The 20,033-nt window shown below is 44.5% G+C and overlaps 1 protein-coding gene across 1 annotated transcript in view; it reads right to left on the bottom strand.

The window, feature by feature from the left end:
* Positions 1-17,969, bottom strand: part of MYCT1 (MYC target 1) — a 142,451-nt gene extending 124,482 nt beyond the window's left edge. Inside the window, exon 1 of the mRNA XM_063917853.1 lies at positions 17,754-17,969. Coding sequence (XP_063773923.1) covers positions 17,754-17,844 — 91 coding nt within the window. The 5' untranslated portion in view covers positions 17,845-17,969. The remainder of the gene's footprint in view (positions 1-17,753) is intronic.
* Between the last annotated feature and the right edge of the window lie 2,064 nt (positions 17,970-20,033).

Here is a 20,033-nt window from a genome sequence, read left to right on the forward strand (position 1 = left end):
CTATGTTATATTGTAGTGTATGACTTGTATTGTGTTTAACTCTTTTTGCAAGTATAGCATTCATAATATATATTTTAGGCGTTGGACCCTGAGCACGGTATCTGTGTGTTTCTTATAGTATTAAGTATTCTCAGAGCGTCGGTGACGCTCGAACAGCTTTAAAGGTAATAAGGTTATACTGTGTTGCATTTACACTCTAACATTACACTAAGGTTTTACTGCACAATACACTGTTTATGGTTTAGATACAAAGGTTTAATATAGTGAGCGTCAGCGCCGCTGGTGATCTCCTCGTGGTCCCGAGCGTCCGCTACGCTATAGCGAATCATTACTTTAGTCAACAGCCAATAACGTGCCTGCCTGTGATCTCTTGGCCGTGAGTGAACGTGACGCTTGAGCGTCTCGATCACGGCAAAGCGATTGTTACGCAACTAGCGTACCCTTACGGTACTTCATACGTAGATAGCGTACAGTGTTCTTAGACCTCATAAAGGGTATTATATACGATAAATATTTAGCTTTATCAATTGGCGGCTCGCCCGTCCTTCACATATCTGCACTAGGTAGATACAGCAGACATTATCCATCAGCAAAGGGCGGGAGGTTATATTCCTCGTAGTGCTGTCGGGATAAGCGTCTGCTTCTCTTAGTAAAGGGTGCTGAAGGAATCCGGAACCGGAGGTAAGAACAAAACGATAGTCTCTTTTAAAACTATTTATTTTTTTCTGTCTTGCGTACACACGCACGCACATATATATGCATTTCTTTTTCATTTGTGTATTTTCGTATATCACTCTTCTGTTTGCCTTTTTATAATTGATAAACGTGCTGAGAGAGATTTGCCGCTATTTCAATAGTTTGAGTAAAGGTAATATAGTTAAAGTATAGACAAACACACAGCTTTGCCTGAGAGACGAGGAGGTCAGTGTGGTGCGCGGTAGATGATAAAGGATCATCTACATTGATAAACGTATAAATTGTGTTACGGTGGATCTTTGCTTTGCGTACACGTGTCTCTAACAAAGGACTGAGACTTGCGTACGCAATCCAAGGGCCGACGCACGCAGCGTATATTACGCAACGGAGCGTACGGGTACGCCCACGTAACTCAAATCACAAGTGTTAATTTTTTTTTCAACGCGATAAATAGCGCAACGCGGTAAGTAACGCAACAGGCGATAAATAGCGCAAATCTATTTTTATATCCGAAATTTAGATTAACAGATCCTTCTCCAAATTTACAACACATCTGGTTTAAAAAAAAATTCTGCGCAGAAATAGAAATAGAAACAAAAGTGTACATGTGGTGAGTGAGTGTTTGCAATTATACAATTTTGAGGTTGAACCACAAGAAAAGTATCGAGTTCTCGTGAAGGTACATACATGTAAGTGACGTGCATGGTGGCTAGGGAGGCATCTCTGGTTAAACATAAAAAAATTTGAGCATTAGAGTGTAGCAGACCAGGAGGTCATACTGTAACAGACCAGGAGGTCGCATAACAGACCAGGAGATCCAGGTACAGCAGACAAGGAAGTCCGCTATAGAGACAAGTAGCACAACACCAAGAAGGGTTGGTGCGGAACCCATATAGGCCATTAAGCTCTGGCTGAAGGAATTCGCAGCCGAAATTTTCGATTCCACTGGTCGCTCCACACATAAGATTAGTTGCTTATGTGCTGAACGATTGTACCGCACGTAATTGTGTGCATTAGTAAACCTGACCGGTACTATTTGTGTACGAAGGTCATAAACGCTATTTGTACATTTTAACGTGATTTGTGTAATTTTTTTTATTTTAAGGGAAGTTCGCTGGTCACTCAGGAACTATCCAACAACCGATACTTGCTGGGGAACGCGCCCCAGTAAATAAAGGTTCACAGGGGCCCTAGGTTGGGTACAACAGCTCTGGATACAGTGATTGTGTTACTGGCCAACGTGGGCGAGAAGTGAGTGGAGTACTCGGTAAACTTCACCGCCAGCCTGCCCCGGACATCTTGGTTTTTGTAAGGGTTCGCTGAAGAAAAGCAACACCTGCAAGTTATGGGGGCCAGTTGTTCAGGTAGTGGGCGATCAACCTCGGTTCGGGTTGATTTAGTAAACCGACCAATAGGGTCGGCCAGGTATGTAATGTGTGAAAAATATGGTTCACACACAGAGGTTTTATGTGATGAATGGGAAAGAATGACTGTACATGACGGGGAGAAATTCCCAAGAATAGGTAGCTTTAGCCCAGAAGTGTTACTAAATCTAAGGAGAAGGATAGGTCTTATTGAACCAGCAAAGAGACGGATCAAACATTATGACTGTTTAAAGTTATGGCAACAGGAAAGTGAAATGCAAAAAGAGCTAACTGACATACCTGACTCTCATCTTGGGAGGAGAGATGTGGCAATGGAGAGGATTATGGTTGCGGAGAAAGGCACAATGTTGAACAATAAAAACGCACTTAGCAACTGTAGTATAGATGATAAGAATAAGTGTAATAAACATAACGATGATAATTGTAATGCTGTTAAATGTACAACTATTAACCCGTGCAAGTTGCACCCCATGTCAAACTTCCCTCAGGAATACGAGCAAGAAAGTGAACTCAACACGATGTCGGCACCACTTCCAGCAGCCATCACACAAGACATCCAGGTGGACGCGACCAAATCGGTAAAGGCAATAATCAAACCCCCTAACGGAGGGTCAGGTGAGGTCGTGTCCACAGGTACGTACAATGTTTTATATCACGCACAAACAAATGTACCCCATATTGTAAGACCAAAACAAGGTGATGTAATTGAGTTTAGTCCTGTCAGGGTGATCACAGTCCCCAATGGGAAGACTGACGATCAGGGAACCATTCCCGTCCAGGACAGTGCAATGCGCTGTCCCTGGTCCCGGACCGAATTGAGATCAATTATGTCCGAATTTCCTGATCCAAGGAAAAATCTAGTCGCATGTCAAAGGTTCATTAAAGAACTAGGAAACTCAACAGAACCCACCAACAAAGATTGGCGGACAGTGCTGAGGGCATGTTTGCCCTCCAGTGTTGACCCTGCGAAATTTATTACTGATTGTCAATTAGACACAGAAGTACCTCAAACGGAGGAACACAATCAGGAATGTATTAAGCAGATAAACCAACAGTTGGAAGTATATTTCCCTGCCGTTGTCAAGTGGAATGAAATCTTCTCCATAAGACAAAACGAAGGGGAAAGTATTTCCAATTATTTCAATCGAGCACTGCAAGTAATGGCTAGGAACACTGGGATCACAGACATCAAAACATGCGCACAGCATAGAGAAATAGCGGTTAAGGTATTAATGAATGGTTTAAAGGAGGTATTGAGAACAAGGGTACAGACCACCAACCCAAACTGGAGAAATATCTCAGTGGCTGCATTAAGAGAGGCCGCTATTGATATTGATCGAAATATCACCAGATACAGAGAGTCACAAAGTGATAAATTAATGGCCACAAGTATACAGGCCCTAACCACAAGACCACTCCAGCATAAGCCCCAAACCCCTGCGAGGAATTCAAATGTGGAAGTCAGTTACAATTGCCAGAAGGAAGGTCATTTTGCAAGAGATTGTAGATCAGGAAGTAGACAAAAGTCACATCAGCCCCCTAGACAACGACATAATCATAATATCCAAGAAATCAGGGAAGCACAGGGAAAACGGTTGATGGCGATGAGCATCCGAGCGTTTGAGGAGGCATCAAATCAACCAAGACCTCAGGTCATTGACACTTGGAGGAAACCCAGGGTTTGTTATCCTTGTAGAAGAGAAGGGCATTATGCCAGCGACTGTAATAACCCACATAAAGTCAGACCCCCTAGACCAAGAAATGAGCAAAATTAAAACACACACCATTATAAACAGGGGTCATATAGGAAGAATTTTGAGCCACACCCATAATGTGCAATCAAGAAAGGTGATCATTAGGACTGATGGTAAGCCTGAGGTTATAGTTAATAAATTGGGAGGTCATTCCCTGAAGACACAGGAATGACCGGGTGAAACGTTGTAAATGTATCTGTGAAATGTTTCTTTTTCTCTCTCCCCATCTCTGACGATTATTGGTAGGATTCAAACATTACATATATACTCGGTCTTTGCAGAAGTCTACCAAACCCCAGCATGACCTATCCGCATCAATGTATTCTGGCCAGATACAGACAATGGAATGTGGAAGTGCTGGGGGGGAGGGACTGCGCAAGGAAACCATTGGACATGTAGATATGACAGCCTGATGATCTGACAATGTTTTAGAAAATGTTTATGTTGAAAAATGTTTCTTTCTTTTTCTGGTGTTTATTGATGTGTTATGTTATATATACATATATGAATTGTTCTCTCTCTCTCTTTTGTTTTTTTTCCTCTTCTCACTCATGTTTTAAAGATGGTATGTCACACCTCAGTTAGACAAATGGCAATGCAAGATTTTTTTTTTCTCCTTACAGAAAGATCGCTGGTTTGGAGGGAATATTGCATCACCGGAATGTTCGTTTGGAAGACTGAGAGACAGCACCTTTGAGATGACAGCAGAACAAGAAGAACAACAAGACTAGAGAACTTAATTATCGTGACAAGTTTCTCTCCCCCTCAAACTGTTTTTTTCTGTACCCCCATTACAAATTTCTTCTTTTCTCCTCCTGTAAGATGGACTTGCCCAAAGAGACTGTGATATGGATTTTCCTGTTGACCATGATGTTGACCAGAGCAGTCTGTTCCGGCGAGAGTACCATGGAGGTCGAGAAAGGATCCAGAAAGGTTCCGATGACTGAGACGGAGGTGTAAATTTCCAATAGCAATACAACCACCAAGCAAAAGGCGAGTACCAGAAACGATCTAGCCATGTTAGTTGTAAACATTTTTCTCTTAAGGATTGTTAGCTGAAAAGAGAACTGTATCTGTAGGCTCTGTGACAATGTAGTTGAGGATGGGTGCATCAAGAAATGCCAATCCAGTTTTAATATCCACATGGACCGGCATCCATTGAGTGACTATCACTCCTTAGTGGGTAGTGTGTTAAATCAAACAGATTGTTGGGTATGCTCTCAAGTACCTCAAGGTCATAGCAAATCAGGGCTAGTACCATTTCCTTTAACGGTAGGGGAGGTACTTGAGCTAAAGGGTGGGAGACCGGTGGACAGGAGGTTTAATATCTCCAGCCCTCCTAGTTTGAAGCTCCACCAATATCATGTGGATAGATCCCTCATATGTTTTAACATTTCCAATCCCCGAAAGCCGGGAAATTGGGAAGTGTCATGGAGTAATCAGACCATGACCTTTTCGCATAGAGCAGATAGAATGCCTACAGATACAGAGCTTATACGCCACATAGCCGATAGTGGAAAATATTTCCGATATAGGTATACCCTAGGAAGTAGGATTACGAGAGTTGGAGAGGTATCACTAGGATACAGTGCACAGATCGTACAAACTGATAGGTGTACTAAACAGATGGGAGAAGTAGGGTTAGGAGAGTTCACATGGAAAATGTGTAACATGGTAATGACATTTTCCGTCCCATATGTTCTCCCCGATGATGCATATTTCATATGCGGGAGAAAGGCGTATGAGCGGCTTGCCCCAAACTCTGAAGGATTGTGTTATATTGGAAATGTACTACCTGAGGTAATGAGTTTGAGGAGTGAGGAAACTGTAATTCCGATGGACTTGATTTACGACCCAACGGTAGAAACAATGATGTAATGAAAATGCGATTATACGGTCCGTTTCTTTCACCTGTTTTTCCGTTTTCTCCAAGGTAAAAAGACCCACTTGGACGAGGAATTTGATGAGCCGATATACAGACAACAGAGGGATTAAAGAAGAAGTTTTGACAACCTGATACACAGATTTTTGATGAACTATGCCATGGATCCCCAGTTTCCCTAGAAATTTTAAAATTACGCTAGCCCAACACTTTTGTAAATCTATGGACATTGACAGCTTTTGCTCGCACCTTATGGGCAAAAGCACAAAGAAGACTGCATTCAACAGACACCAAACAAGACCTCAATCGACGAATGTACATTTACCTGACATAGAATACCACCGCATTTACCGTAATTATGTATTTTCTTCATTTCTACAACCCTCAGGTAATGACACACATAGTCGATAGGGAATACAGGCACAGATATCAGCAATCACATATCTCCCCCATTCATGTATCATCAACTAAAATGTGCTCCCCCATTTTGTTACAACCAAAACCGAAAAGAGCTCGGTAAAGTTTGACAGCCCATCCACAGACCCGTACCACGGGATAAGAAGGAATTCAAATGTATACTTCGCAATACCTCGAAGCTTGATTTAAAACACGTACGGCACGATGATACATGACCCCCAAGCACGGATTCATACACACATGCTTCTGCTATCTCACTAGGTCATACCCTTTTCCTACCTTCTCCTCTCCTCCCCTACCCAACCATGTAAATGTATTAACCCCTGACATATATTTTTCTCTTTTGAAATGTTTTAGAAGGTGGCAGTTATTATTGACTGCCAAAGGGTGGACTGTCAAAGTCAGAAAAATATCTCTATACACACTGCCATATTTGCACCTCATTCTGGTCCGCGCTGCGCATGCGTGCGCTCTCCCGTGCATGCGCATACTCACAGTCGCGGGCACCCGCAGGCGCACGGTATGCGTATTTACGGTAGAGTTTATGTGATCGTAGCGTGCGACTCAATCGTTACATATTTTCAGTAATAATGTATTTTGTAGATCATGGTCCCTTTGATAGATTCTGAAAGTTTAGTTAACATAGCATGTTCCTGAACAGAGAGATCCCTCTTTGTATTGTACGAAGGGTCTAACAGGGGTCATACAGTGGTGTTTGGTACCCATCGGAAGAGTATTTAAATAGCAATATTCCGGTGTTGGTTTGGAGCGGATTAATCGCTCGTGCGAATAGTTATGGACATAAGAAGTTTATGTCCATTTACTATTATTTGTTCTTATTTAGTCATGCGGCGGGAAACTCAGTGTCCCACCCACCTGAACAGTTGGAAGCAGTCACAGCCCACCTGTATGAATCAACCTATGACCTTTATGTTATAATGCAAAGCCGAATTCCTGTGTCCAATGAACAATGAGATTGTAGGGACCATTGAATTGTATTGTGTGTGGGGCATAAATAGGCAAGCCGATCACATCCAGCTCACTCTTCAACGGTTATCATTGCTGAAAATCGTGAGCTGGATGTCCAGAGGCGCATGCGATCGTTTCCTTTGTGCGTAAGTGTTTCTCCGCAACTATATTGATCTTCTTGTTATTGTGGGCCAATCTCTCTCTCTCCTCCTCTTTCTCTCTCATTTTCCCTTAAATTGTATTGTATTGTATTTCCTGTGTAGTTATCTGGTTAGGTAGTCTATGTTATATTGTAGTGTATGACTTGTATTGTGTTTAACTCTTTTTGCAAGTATAGCATTCATAATATATATTTTAGGCGTTGGACCCTGAGCACGGTATCTGTGTGTTTCTTATAGTATTAAGTATTCTCAGAGCGTCGGTGACGCTCGAACAGCTTTAAAGGTAATAAGGTTATACTGTGTTGCATTTACACTCTAACATTACACTAAGGTTTTACTGCACAATACACTGTTTATGGTTTAGATACAAAGGTTTAATATAGTGAGCGTCAGCGCCGCTGGTGATCTCCTCGTGGTCCCGAGCGTCCGCTACGCTATAGCGAATCATTACTTTAGTCAACAGCCAATAACGTGCCTGCCTGTGATCTCTTGGCCGTGAGTGAACGTGACGCTTGAGCGTCTCGATCACGGCAAAGCGATTGTTACGCAACTAGCGTACCCTTACGGTACTTCATACGTAGATAGCGTACAGTGTTCTTAGACCTCATAAAGGGTATTATATACGATAAATATTTAGCTTTATCAGTGCACTAGAACTCTGCACAATTAATTAGGCACCTGCTGGGATAATCACTTGTTCAATTCCATTTAATATACAAAGGAAGGAAAGCATATGCATCAGGATATTGTGATTTAACCAGTCATTTTCTGGAAGTTTATCAACACAAGGGCTGTGCATAATCCTGTGGAAGTGTCCTATAAGAGCTAATATACAAAATCCACCTTTAGTAGGAAAGACCATTTTACATACAGTACCTCCCAACATGACCCTCTCCAGGAGGGACAGAATGCTCTGCTTCTGGACTTTTAATGTATGATTGTCATTACCTGTTTTAAACAGGTTAATGGATAAGAAAGGTGTTTTACAACAGGTGATGGCAATCCTAAATTATCAGGGAAATCCAGGAGCAGAGTATTCTGTCCCTCCTGGAGAGGATCATGTTGGGAGGTATGATTTATATGGGTGTGGTTCATCAAATCGACAGTATCTAGGTCGACCACTATAGGTCGACAGTCACTAGGTCAACAGGGATGGAAGGTCGACAGGGTTTCTAGGTCGACATGTGCTAAGTCGACAGGTCAAAAGGTCGACATGAGGTTTTTTTGCCGTTTTCTTCGTAGAGTGACTGGGAACTCCAATTAGTGCACCGTGTCCCCTCGCCGCTCGCCATGCTTCGGGCATGGTGCCTCGCTTCGCTCAGCACAGATTACCATTCCAATCGTAGTCCACGTGGATCGTTAAGTATGAAAAAGTTCAAAAAAAGAAAAAAAATGTGAAAAACTCATGTCGACCTTTTGACCTGTCGACCTAGCACATGTCGACCTAGAAACCCTGTCGACCTAGTGACTGTCGACCTATAGTGGTCGACCTAAACATTGTCGACCTAGACAGTGTCGATCTTCAGACCGGATCCCGATTTATATGTGTGTGATGTCTGCTTTTATTGGTATTGTGATGTGAATAACTGGTTGTTCATGTGATATTTTATTTTTTATACTGAATATTCATGCCATTGAAAAATAAAATAATGTATCTGGTATAACATTTAAAGTGTATGGTTTATTCAGATATCAGACACCAGAGTGTTTTTTAGTATTAGCGCAAAACTCTCAAACACAATGTACTTGTGGTAGTCAAGTAAAAAGTACAGAGGAAGCAACTTGAGCAAGTAATCAACAAAAACATAAGACAAACAACAAGTAATCGTAAGATAGTGCACTGGCAAGACAAAGAAACTATCCTCCTACGCCCGTAGAAGATGCATACCATGATGACCACAATTTGTAAAATTTATTCAAAGCCACTATAACCGTGTACAGGGCCGATTCTACACCTTGCGGCGCCCAGTGCGAAAGTTTCCACTGCTCCCCCCCCCCCGCGGCAATAGTTAGGTTGCAAAAAATAGGGGCGTGGCTTCCTAGGGGAGGGTCGCGGCCACAGTTGTGCCCCCAGTAGCTGTACCCCCAGATTTGCCCCAAGTAGTTGTGCCCCCCAGTTGACTTTCCCACTGTAGCTGTGCCCTCCTGTAGATTTGCACCCAGTAGCTGTGCCCCCAGTAGCTGTTCCCCTTGTAGTTGTGCCACCTGTAGCAGTGCCCCCAGTAGCTGTTCCCCCTGTAGCAGTGCCCCAGCATGTGCCCCCTGTAGATATGCCCCCAGTAGCTGTGCCCCTTGTAGCAGTGCCCACTGTAGCAGTGCTCCCTGTAGTAGTGCCCCCAGTAGCTGTTCCCCCTGTAGCAGTGCCCCCAGTATGGGCCCCCTGTAGATTTGCCCCCAGTAGCTGTGCCCTTTGTAGCTGTGCCCCCAGTATGTGCCCTCTGTAGCTGTGCCCCCTGTAGTAGTGCCCCCAGTAGCTGTGCCCTTTGTAGCTGTGCCCCCCGTAGTAGTGCCCCCAGTATGTGCCCCCCGTAGTAGTGCCCCCAGTATGTGCCCGCAGTATGTGCCCCCTGTAGTAGTGCCCCAGTAGCTGTTCCCCCTGTAGCAGTGCCCCCAGTATGTGCCCTCTGTAGTTGTGCCCCTTGTAGCTGTGCCCCCAGTGATAGGGCCCCTTGTAGCTGTGCCCCCTGTATGTGCCCCCAGTAGTAGCGACGCTTTCAAAGACTAAAAGAAAAAAGAAAATACTTACCAGCCTCGCTCCTGTTTCCGGACCGCTGTTGCCGCTGCTGCTGTCTCCGGGCGCCGGCTCCTCTCTATGGGAGAGACGTCATGATGTCTCTCCCATAGCAGCGCCGCACTGACACTAGGGGTCAATTTTGACCTCTAGCGTCAGTCAGTGATGCTGGCTGTAGCGGGCGCACACAGCGCTCGCTGCAGCCGGGAGTGGGGAGGGAAGGAGGAGCAATAGCGGCTCTTTCCACGGCGGCGCCATCAGGGTAGCAGCGCCCCGGGCAAAAAGCCTGCTTGCCCGTGGCAAGAGCCGCTACTGACCGTGTACAAGTATCTCTCATGACTGTGTCATTGGCCAGTGAGATTCAACTATGGAAATCAGGCGAATCAACCCCAAGCCTAATACGCTATAATAACTTTAGGTAATGACATATTAAGATGTCATAACATTAAACATCTCTTCAGTGGATAAACCAAAAAGGCATATGAGTGTATTACGAGCAGTGCTCGAAGTGGGCCAGTATACACCAGTATGGCATACTGCCACTTCGAGCACTGACTGAAACCCCCATCACCGCAGTATTTCAAATTCAGCGCTATTGAGGGACGCTCCTGATTGGCTGCTGGTCTACGGCAGATTTGATATACTGGCGGTCATAGGGGGACCAGAGCCACGCCAAAGGCTACCACCGCCTCCTTTGCACCCACACCCGTAGCCTCCTGCTCTACACCGTCACCTCCCACAGCACAGCCTCCTCCGCACCACTGCCCACAGCCTCTGCTCCGCTGACCACAGCCTCCTCATCAGTCGCCAATCACAACCAACTCTGCACTGCTGCTGACCACAACCTCCTCATCCTCCACGCCACCAATCACAGCCTCCTCCACACCGCCTCTGCTGATTAGGTAATTTTATACTGCTGCCTTTCTCTCCTCCTGTCCCTATGTCATTTCTGTCCCTCTCCCTATGTCCCTCTCACACTCCCTGTCCCTACTGTCACTGTCCCTATGTCCCTGCTGTCACACTCCCTGTCCCTATGTCCCTGCTGTCACTCTCACTGTCCCTGAATTGCAGCTCATACTGTTAGGAATGTCTGTGTTTGTGTTGCCTTGCATTGTCTCATTCCTGCCTCTAGGGGTCTCACTTGCTGCCTTAGGTCTGAATGGCAGTTGCACACTCTGTCCCTGCAGGTTGATTACCTGATTGTGAGCAGCTGTGGCCAACACCTTGTGCTGCTATTTAGCTCCAGCTCACCAGCATTCATGTGCAGATCATTGTGGTTCCGTCTGGAGTGTGACTAGGCTCTCTCCAGTTATCCTGTCCTGCTTCTGCCATACCTACATCTTGGAGACATTCCCTGCAGTTTGCCGTTACATATGTCTTGCTACAAGACTTCTAACCCTGCTGGATCAACATCTGCATTCCTGTATTATTATTTGCAGTCTGTTTCCACCCCTGCCTGATTGCTACGTTTTGGTATGTTATTTTCCCCCTGCTTGGTTTAAACCCGGATTTCTTCATGTTTATTTCACCTCTGTAATTAACCTGGACTATACCTATATTCGAGCATAATCATCCTCCCTGTTTCTATAACAAGCCATTACAATTATTTGGGAATATTGTGTTCTGTTCCATGTTACTCAAGGATTCAGTTTCTGTATGCTGATATTTTACTGGTTCTCTTCTACAATAAACCTTGTTTTAATTTTCACCTAGCTTCAGCTGACCTCATTTCAGGTATGCACACACAGAGAAACCTAGTAATTCTAACAGAATGATCTGCCCAAATAAACGTGTGCAGGAGTTTGAGGTAAAGCTGAATTTCATAAAATGGCTTCATTTAAAAAAAATTCCCTGCCTCTCGAGTTTATGCCGTTCGTGGGTTCTACATTGCTAGTGGATTTCAGAGAGAAACTGGAGAATATTCAAACCCTGTCTTCAGAGATATTGTCTGCTCTGCCTGAATATTCAATAAGATTACCAGGTCCCTTTAAGGAGACGCAGGGGAAAAGGGAAAAATATGAGTCTGGTGCTCTCAATTCTGGCCGCTGTTTTCCAATCCCAAGCAAAGGCAAGTTCTGGAGCTCTCCACGACCCAGCCTCTCTGAGGAAGAAAAAAGACACAGAAGGGATAAAAAACTTTGTTTTTGTTGCGGCAGGTCTGGACATTTTATTCAATTATATCCTGCTCGCAAACCTAAAAAGAGCTTTCCTCATTCTGCCATAGTGCCTAATTCTGCTCCGTTATGCCACTGTGGTGCTCAAATTTCAAAAGGAGGGGTGTCCGGCCTAGCGACCCCAGGAGGGGTGTCCGGCCAAGCGACCCCAGGAGGGGTGTCCAGCCAAGCGACCCCAGGAGAGGTGTCCGGCCAAGCGACCCCAGGAGAGGTGTCTGGCCCAGCGACCCCAGGAGGGGTGTCCGGCCCAGCGACCCCAGGAGGGGTGTACGGCCCAGCGACCCGGCATGAGGTCCCTACTGCCCTTGCCTCACGGCATGAGGTCTCTGCTGCCCTTGCCTCACGGCATGAGGTCTCTGCTGCCCTTGCCTCACGGCATGAGGTCTCTGTTGCCCTTGCCTCACGGCATGAGGTCTCTGTTGCCCTTGCCTCACAGCATGAGGACCTGTCTGCCCTTGCCTCATGGCATGAGGATGCTGTTTTTCCGTCTACTGGGCAAATTAGGACGGCCGTGTCAATGGTCAGTCCAAATGATATTTTGTCTTTCAGGGTCACTCAGTCATCCAAGTCTGCCATGCCAGAGGTCCGTGAGGTGTCTGCCTTGCCAGGGGTCCGAGAGGTGTCCGCCTTGCCAGAGGTCCGAGAGGTGTCCGCCTTGCCAGAGGTCCGAGAGGTGTCCGCCTTGCCAGAGGTCCGAGAGGTCCAGAGCCACGCCAAAGGCTACCACCGCCTCCTTTGCACCCACACCCGTAGCCTCCTGCTCTACACCGTCACCTCCCACAGCACAGCCTCCTCCGCACCACTGCCCACAGCCTCTGCTCCGCTGACCACAGCCTCCTCATCAGTCGCCAATCACAACCAACTCTGCACTGCTGCTGACCACAACCTCCTCATCCTCCACGCCACCAATCACAGCCTCCTCCACACCGCCTCTGCTGATTAGGTAATTTTAGTGTGGCATCATGTGAATTTGGCTCATTCCATGTGAATTTTTGGCTCATTCCGTGTGGCATAATGTGAATTTGGCTCATTCCATGTGAATTTTGGCTCATTCTGTGTGGCATAATGTGAATTTGTCTCATTCTGTGTGAAGTTTGGTTCATACTGTGTGGGAAAAATGTGAATTTCATCTCACACTGTGTGGCATAATGTGAATTTTGTCTCATTCCGTGTGAATTTTGGCTCATTCCATGTGGCATAATGTGTAAGGAGCACCAGTACTAGATAGTATAACGGGTCCTACTATTGTGGTGCATAATGTGTATAAAGGGGTATATGGTGTGGTACGGGTGGTCTTCAGGTTGCCGAATGTCGGGATCCCGGCACACAGTATACCGGTGCCGGAATCCCGACACCCGGCATACCGACAGATATTCTTCCTCGTGGGGGTCCACAACCCCCCTGGAGGGAGAATAAATAGCATCACCGTGCCTGCAGCGAGCCCGCAAGGGGCTCATTTGCGCTCGCCACGCTGTCGGTATGCCGCCGGTCGGGCTCCCAGAGCCGGTATGCTGGTCGCCGGGAGCCCGGCCGTCGGCATCCCATACTACACCCACCACTTAAGAGCACAACCCCTTTTGAGTGGCCATGCCCCTTTTTCCAGAGCGCACACGGAAAGCCTTCACTTTTCCATACCCCACTTCAAAATTTCCATTTCGACCACTGATTACGAGGAATCAAAGTGGGTAGAGTAGTATGGACACAGTCCTATTTGCACATCCGACACTCCCAAAGGATATGCCAGAAAGCTGCCTCTGACAACCCTAACCCATATCTACAGCATGTGGAGTCAGCCCAAATTCCCATATTAGATAGACTAAGTAGAGAGTAATACATTCTATTAAAAAAAATAAAACTGTATCTGCATATAGCTGATAGAGGCATTAGCATCCAGATTACAGCCAAGCATATGGACCCACTGCTCATCTGAGAGGGTCCCTAAGTCAGTTTCCCACCTACAGATGTAGTCATGCTCATCTTAAATGTTGCATCACGGCATGCTGTATGGCATGCCAGGCTGCGATTATTTGCAGCCGGTGATCACTTCATAAATTTCAATAGGAATTAATGGAGCGATCACTGGCTGCGAATAGTTGTAGCCTAACCATGTTGCAGCATCCTGCATCGCAGCAAGGATAAGCATAGCTATATCTGTAGGTTTCAAAAACTGTGTAAGGCTATCAAAAGAAGAAAGACAACATAAGATAGAATAAACAGCAGACACAATGGGAGACCATAGAGAGCAGCAACTTTTTCACAGGAAAGTCTAAAATACAAATGGGGTTATGTTTATCTTGACCTTTAATAGGATTAACTGAGACTGGGCAGTTGGACTTAATCCCCTGCTGTAATGACTTAATCTCCTGCTGTATTGTTCTCTGTATTGTATTGCAGCTGAGAACAATAGATGAAGGGTTTATGTTAATAAACCATGCTGTGCCTAGGCGCAGCAAACTAGCCAAGATAACCGTGAACCCATCTGTACAGGGAAGGAATCCCAGAACCGGGCACAGAGGGAATGACGCAATAGTGAGTAACGAAAAAAGTTCCAATTGGGAAGGGGAAAGTCTTTTTTAAGCTGGCCAAAAGTTTTAAGTAAAGCTCCCATAAAGGGGACAAAAAGACTTGCCATCAATCAAAACTGCCCTGTTCGGGGAGTCCACTAATGTCCCAAAGTGGTGTATCTAGATCCCAAGCAGTCCAAAATCCAAGCAATATGTGTGCAGCGCACCAAAACTAATTTCCTGGTATAAAATTGGAGCAAACACCTTTCTTTTCTTCCCAACAAGAAGGAACTGCAGGGGGGTATTGGAAGTGCCAGTTTGCTCACCAAGAAAGGACGGGAGTGACCCACCAGCAGTGCAGGAAACCCATTCATGTGAATGAGACTGTGCTTCCAGGTAGTGCATACATAGATCAGGCCGGGCCACACCCTCATCAACTTTGTATTTGACACCACTTCTGCTGTGTTATTAGGAGCATGGTTTCAAATATTTATCCCGTGTTGGCATAACTGTGGCTTAAATCGTGACGGCAGCTGGGCCAGTAGTTCAGCACCACATGTTCAAAGCAGGAGCACACTTCAATACCTGAAACCAGTCGATTAGTCATACTGGGCAGACCCTTAAGATAAGGAAAGCCCAGACAAAAGAAATGGAAACCTGATTAAACTCTCCCTTGCCAGACAACATCAGTACATCCATAAGAAGGATTTGCTAATACCTTAATTGACCATCACTAATAGATCCAGTTTCATTAGATGCATTCTGGTTGTCAATACAGTCTTTTACTACTATGCAAGAATTTTGATAATTTAAAAAAAAAATTTAAATACTGAATAAATTTTTTTTAAAGAATGCCTAAAATAATCACCTATAGAGGCAGGTGGTTGCAAATTCAAGAGTCAGTCTGGGATAAAGCAGAGGTATCAGGCAGGATTAAATATAAAAATCATGGCCTCTGTGCTTCAACTTATGCCACTGCTACTACTAGTGCCACTTTGCAAAGCAGGGAACAACTTTCTCTACCTCCACCTCCTTATGCCTCATTTTAATCTCCCATATAAAAACAATGGCCATTGTTTGTGGTAGAACTGGAACTCCATTACAATTAGATCACTATGTTCTTACAGCATTCTAAAGGGGGGTACTCACGGAGTGATATTCTAAGCAATCTGACTAGATTGCTTAGAATATCGGCATGATCGCTCCGTGTGTAGCCCCCTCGGCGATAGCGATGCGCGTCCCCGCACATCGCTATCGCTGCTGCTAGATTGGCCTGCATGCAGGCCAATCTAGCGGGTCGCTCACTTCACCCGCTGGGTGAAATGATCGGCCCCCACGTCTCCCCCCGCACGCTCAGCACAGATCGCGCTGTGCTGAGCGGCAGGAGAGATGTGTGCTGAGCGGTTCGCTCAGCACACATCTCTCCAGCATCGGCCCGTGGGTACTGGGCTTAAGGGGCCTATTTATCACAAACCGCATCTTGGATGCGGATGTCATGTGATAAAATCGCCCAAACTCGCACTGCGAAAACTGATTACATTGCAGGGATGTATCAATTATCGCACGTAGGGACAGAGCTTGCGGTCAAGCTCTGGCCCTGCAATGTCTCTTCGCAGCATCACCAGGGTATTTTTCGGAAAAAATACCCCGATATCCTGCTGCCCATTTGCCGCCATCGCCACTACCACCGCTGCCTGGTTGACCCCCCCACCATCGCGACTACCCCCGCGTGCCGCGGACCCCCTTCCCCATCAGCATAATATACTCACCTGTCCAGGGAGCCGGCGCTGGATCCTGTGTGCTGCGGTGACCCCCGGTGCTGTAAAGTGCGCTGCCGCTTTGCAGCGTCACTTTCCTGCACCGCGGTCACATTGTAGCATATGGGGGACCCGGCAGCACTCACCGGAGCAGCGGACAACGACTCCCTGGACAGGTGGGTATGTTGGGTTTATTGTTTTATTTTTTTACTTTTTGTTTTTTTGAATACTTTGATCACCTTGTGTGTCCATCACACATAGCTGATCATACTGCTGGGTCCCCGCTCAGCCAGGAGCAGAGAAAGCTGCCTCCCTATTGCAGTGCTGTCTTGTGAAGGGCACACTGCAGTATTTTTTCCAAATTTTTTTTTAGTAAATCTGGTCAGATCGCATCTCCCATTATAAGTATGGGGAATGCAATGTGGCTTACTAAAAAAAAAAAAACGAATTAAAGGGGTTGGAGCAGTTTTTCAGGAAAACTGCTCCAAATGCCCTTTAATACATTCAGGTAATACTAAAATAATGTGAAAAGGGTGTGAAAACACCTTTTTTTCACATTATTTTAGTAAAAATAATATTAATAAATGGACCTCTAATACGTAAGAGTAAAGATACATTAACTATGTAAAGATACATTTACTATGCTCCAGACAAATGTTTTTGTATACTTAAGTCAAATCTGTGCTCACTGTTTTCTCTATATCATTAGATACTGTACGATACTCAATATGCAAAAACGTACAGCATACCTCAATGAAAATTGTTAAATTGTAATAAAATCAAAATAGAACATATCTACTTTAGTAATAGTTTTCCTAATTACCTCTATCCCTTCATAACCAAAAGGGACAAAATTGTGTACAATATTTAATGATAAAGCCATAGAAACACAAATACTTTGTACCACATGGAATATGACATACTTACACACATTATTTTTTCCATAATGTAAATGCAACAGATTTATTTATTTTTTAAATGCAATACCATTCTATTAACATGTCTTACCCAAATCTCCCAAGGGCATAGCTAGCCTCAAACTCTTAATGTTTTACATAATAATATCTTATTAAGTTAATAATAAAGTACCTTTTATGTTTTCCTCAAAATAGAATTCTACATATATATATATATATATATATATACACACACACACACACACACACACACACACACACAGACACATGTATTAGCATGTGTTAGACGAGTGTCACATACAAATTAGTCAATTTGTAATACAGTACCAATAATCCTCATCGAGACAAAGGGAAACAATAAGATCAACATAACCATCAGAAAGTGAAAATGAAATCATTATCTTACCCACAAACTCTTCCACCAGTTCCTTTGAGCATGTAATATTGTATGGCTCGGCATGGCATGTAATGTTCTGATGAACTGTGATGTTACCCATATCCAAGGTAAAAATCTAATATACCGTAGCTACTGTATGTCCAATTCAGTCATGCGAGAACTCTTTATGTGACTGAGTTCCAATGGCAAAGTGAGAGCAGTTACTCTACATCCTTAGTGCGCTTTTGTGGTGTCAAAGGAAACATGTGTAGCACACTTCCTGCATTTATACTCATGGAGAACAAGTCCCGTCTTATCTCAGGACACCACACAGTTCCTGAGACATGGAACAATTTCCTTCTCGTCATTTCCCTAGATGCACTGAATTGACTCTAAACAATGCACAATTCCATTGCCTTTTCAAATATGATTTGCTTACATTTATTTCCATCAGTACTGAACAACAAGCATCACCCTCCTAAATCCCCAGAGGCACATGACTATAAACAGGCTGCCTCTCTCTCACTCTCTCTGAGTAGTGTACTTCTGTATTGTGTTGATGGCGAGTACTATGACATGAAAAACTGTAGTACGTGTGAAAGTGTACAACGAGTATATCCCTAGCAATTACTTAATAAATAGCTTCCTCAGTTTAGATTTCCCAGAAAACTTTTCCCTGTGTAACATATACAGTATATAGTAAACTAATAATAGCAGTGGTGCTAAATTAAGTAATCCAGTGTGAGCCCAATGTCAGAGAAAAATGCCTGTAAACCAGAGGTGAATCCGTCTTCTCAAATGTGCTCCCCGAACTTAGGTGGCCGCCTAGTCCGTAGATTAGCTGTCGCCGCGGTCCCTATCACTGCTACTTCCGTAACATACTAAGGTCTATTTACTAAGCCTTGGATGGAGATAAAGTGGACGGAGATAAAGTACCAGCCAATCAGCTCCTAATTGCCATGTCACAGGCTGGGTTTGAAAAATGACAGTTAGGAGCTGATTGGCTGGTACTTTATCTCCGTCCACTTTATCTCCTTCCAAGGCTTAGCAAATAGACAAGTGAATCTTAAGGGGGGTACTCACGGAGAGATCCATGCTTAAAATCTAAGCAATCGGACTAGATTGCTTAAATTTTAAGCATGGATCACTCGTGTGTAGCCCCTACAGCGATAGCGATGCGCAGCCCCGCGCATCGCTATCACTGGTGCTAGATTGGCCTGCCGTGCAGGTCAATCTAGCACTTCGCTTATGTCACCCGCTGGGTGAAATGAGCCCCCGTCTCCCCCCGCGCGATGTGTGCTGAGCGGCGGGAGAGATGTGTGCTGCTGAGTGGTTCGCTCAGCACACATCTCTCTCGTGTATAGGGCCCCTTAGCACTACCGAGTCTGACTCGGTAGTGCTAGTGTATACATGTGAACATGATTCATGCATGCGCACAAACAACTGGCATCTGGCAGAAGGAGCCAAACAGGGGCATTAAGGTAGTTCTCCCCTTTGGAATCCTTCCTTTCCTCTGACTATATTGTTCCAGTTGTTCAGAAAAGTTCTATTTGTACAAAACAGTTGTGCACTATTTTAAATGTAGAGTTACATTTTTTTTCTTTTGTGTAATAAATGCATTTTTTAAATGTATTATACTATACTATTAGCTTTCACTTCTATATGCTTTAGAGTTTCTGAGACGATCGGAGTCTGAGATTTGCTACACCTGCTGAAAGATCACAGTTAACAAACGAGTTAATCCCAAGGCAATTCTTTGAGTTAATTACATTGTAAAAATAGCTGTAAAGTAACTTTAAATCATTTTAATGACCATTTAACACATGAAACAAATTTGTTTTTGTATACTACATTGTATTATGACAAACAGCAAATATAAGAATATATAATAGAGGTCAGGGCCATGCGGTGAGCTAAAAGGCTAAGGGGACACTTGCTAGCACCAGAGCCAGATTTACATGCAAAATATGAGCCAAAGGGTACATCTGGGCATTATACATAGAGATGAGCGCCGGAAATTTTTCGGGTTTTGTGTTTTGGTTTTGGGTTCGGTTCCCCGGCCGTGTTTTGGGTTCGACCGCGTTTTGGCAAAACCTCACCGAATTTTTTTTGTCGGATTCGGGTGTGTTTTGGATTCGGGTGTTTTTTTCAAAAAACCCTAAAAAACAGCTTAAATCATAGAATTTGGGGGTCATTTTGATCCCAAAGTATTATTAACCTCAAAAACCATAATTTACACTCATTTTCAGTCTATTCTGAATACCTCACACCTCACAATATTATTTTTAGTCCTAAAATTTGCACCGAGGT

Source organism: Pseudophryne corroboree, chromosome 4, assembly GCF_028390025.1.
Source record: "Pseudophryne corroboree isolate aPseCor3 chromosome 4, aPseCor3.hap2, whole genome shotgun sequence".
NCBI classification, from domain to species: Eukaryota; Metazoa; Chordata; class Amphibia; order Anura; family Myobatrachidae; genus Pseudophryne; species Pseudophryne corroboree.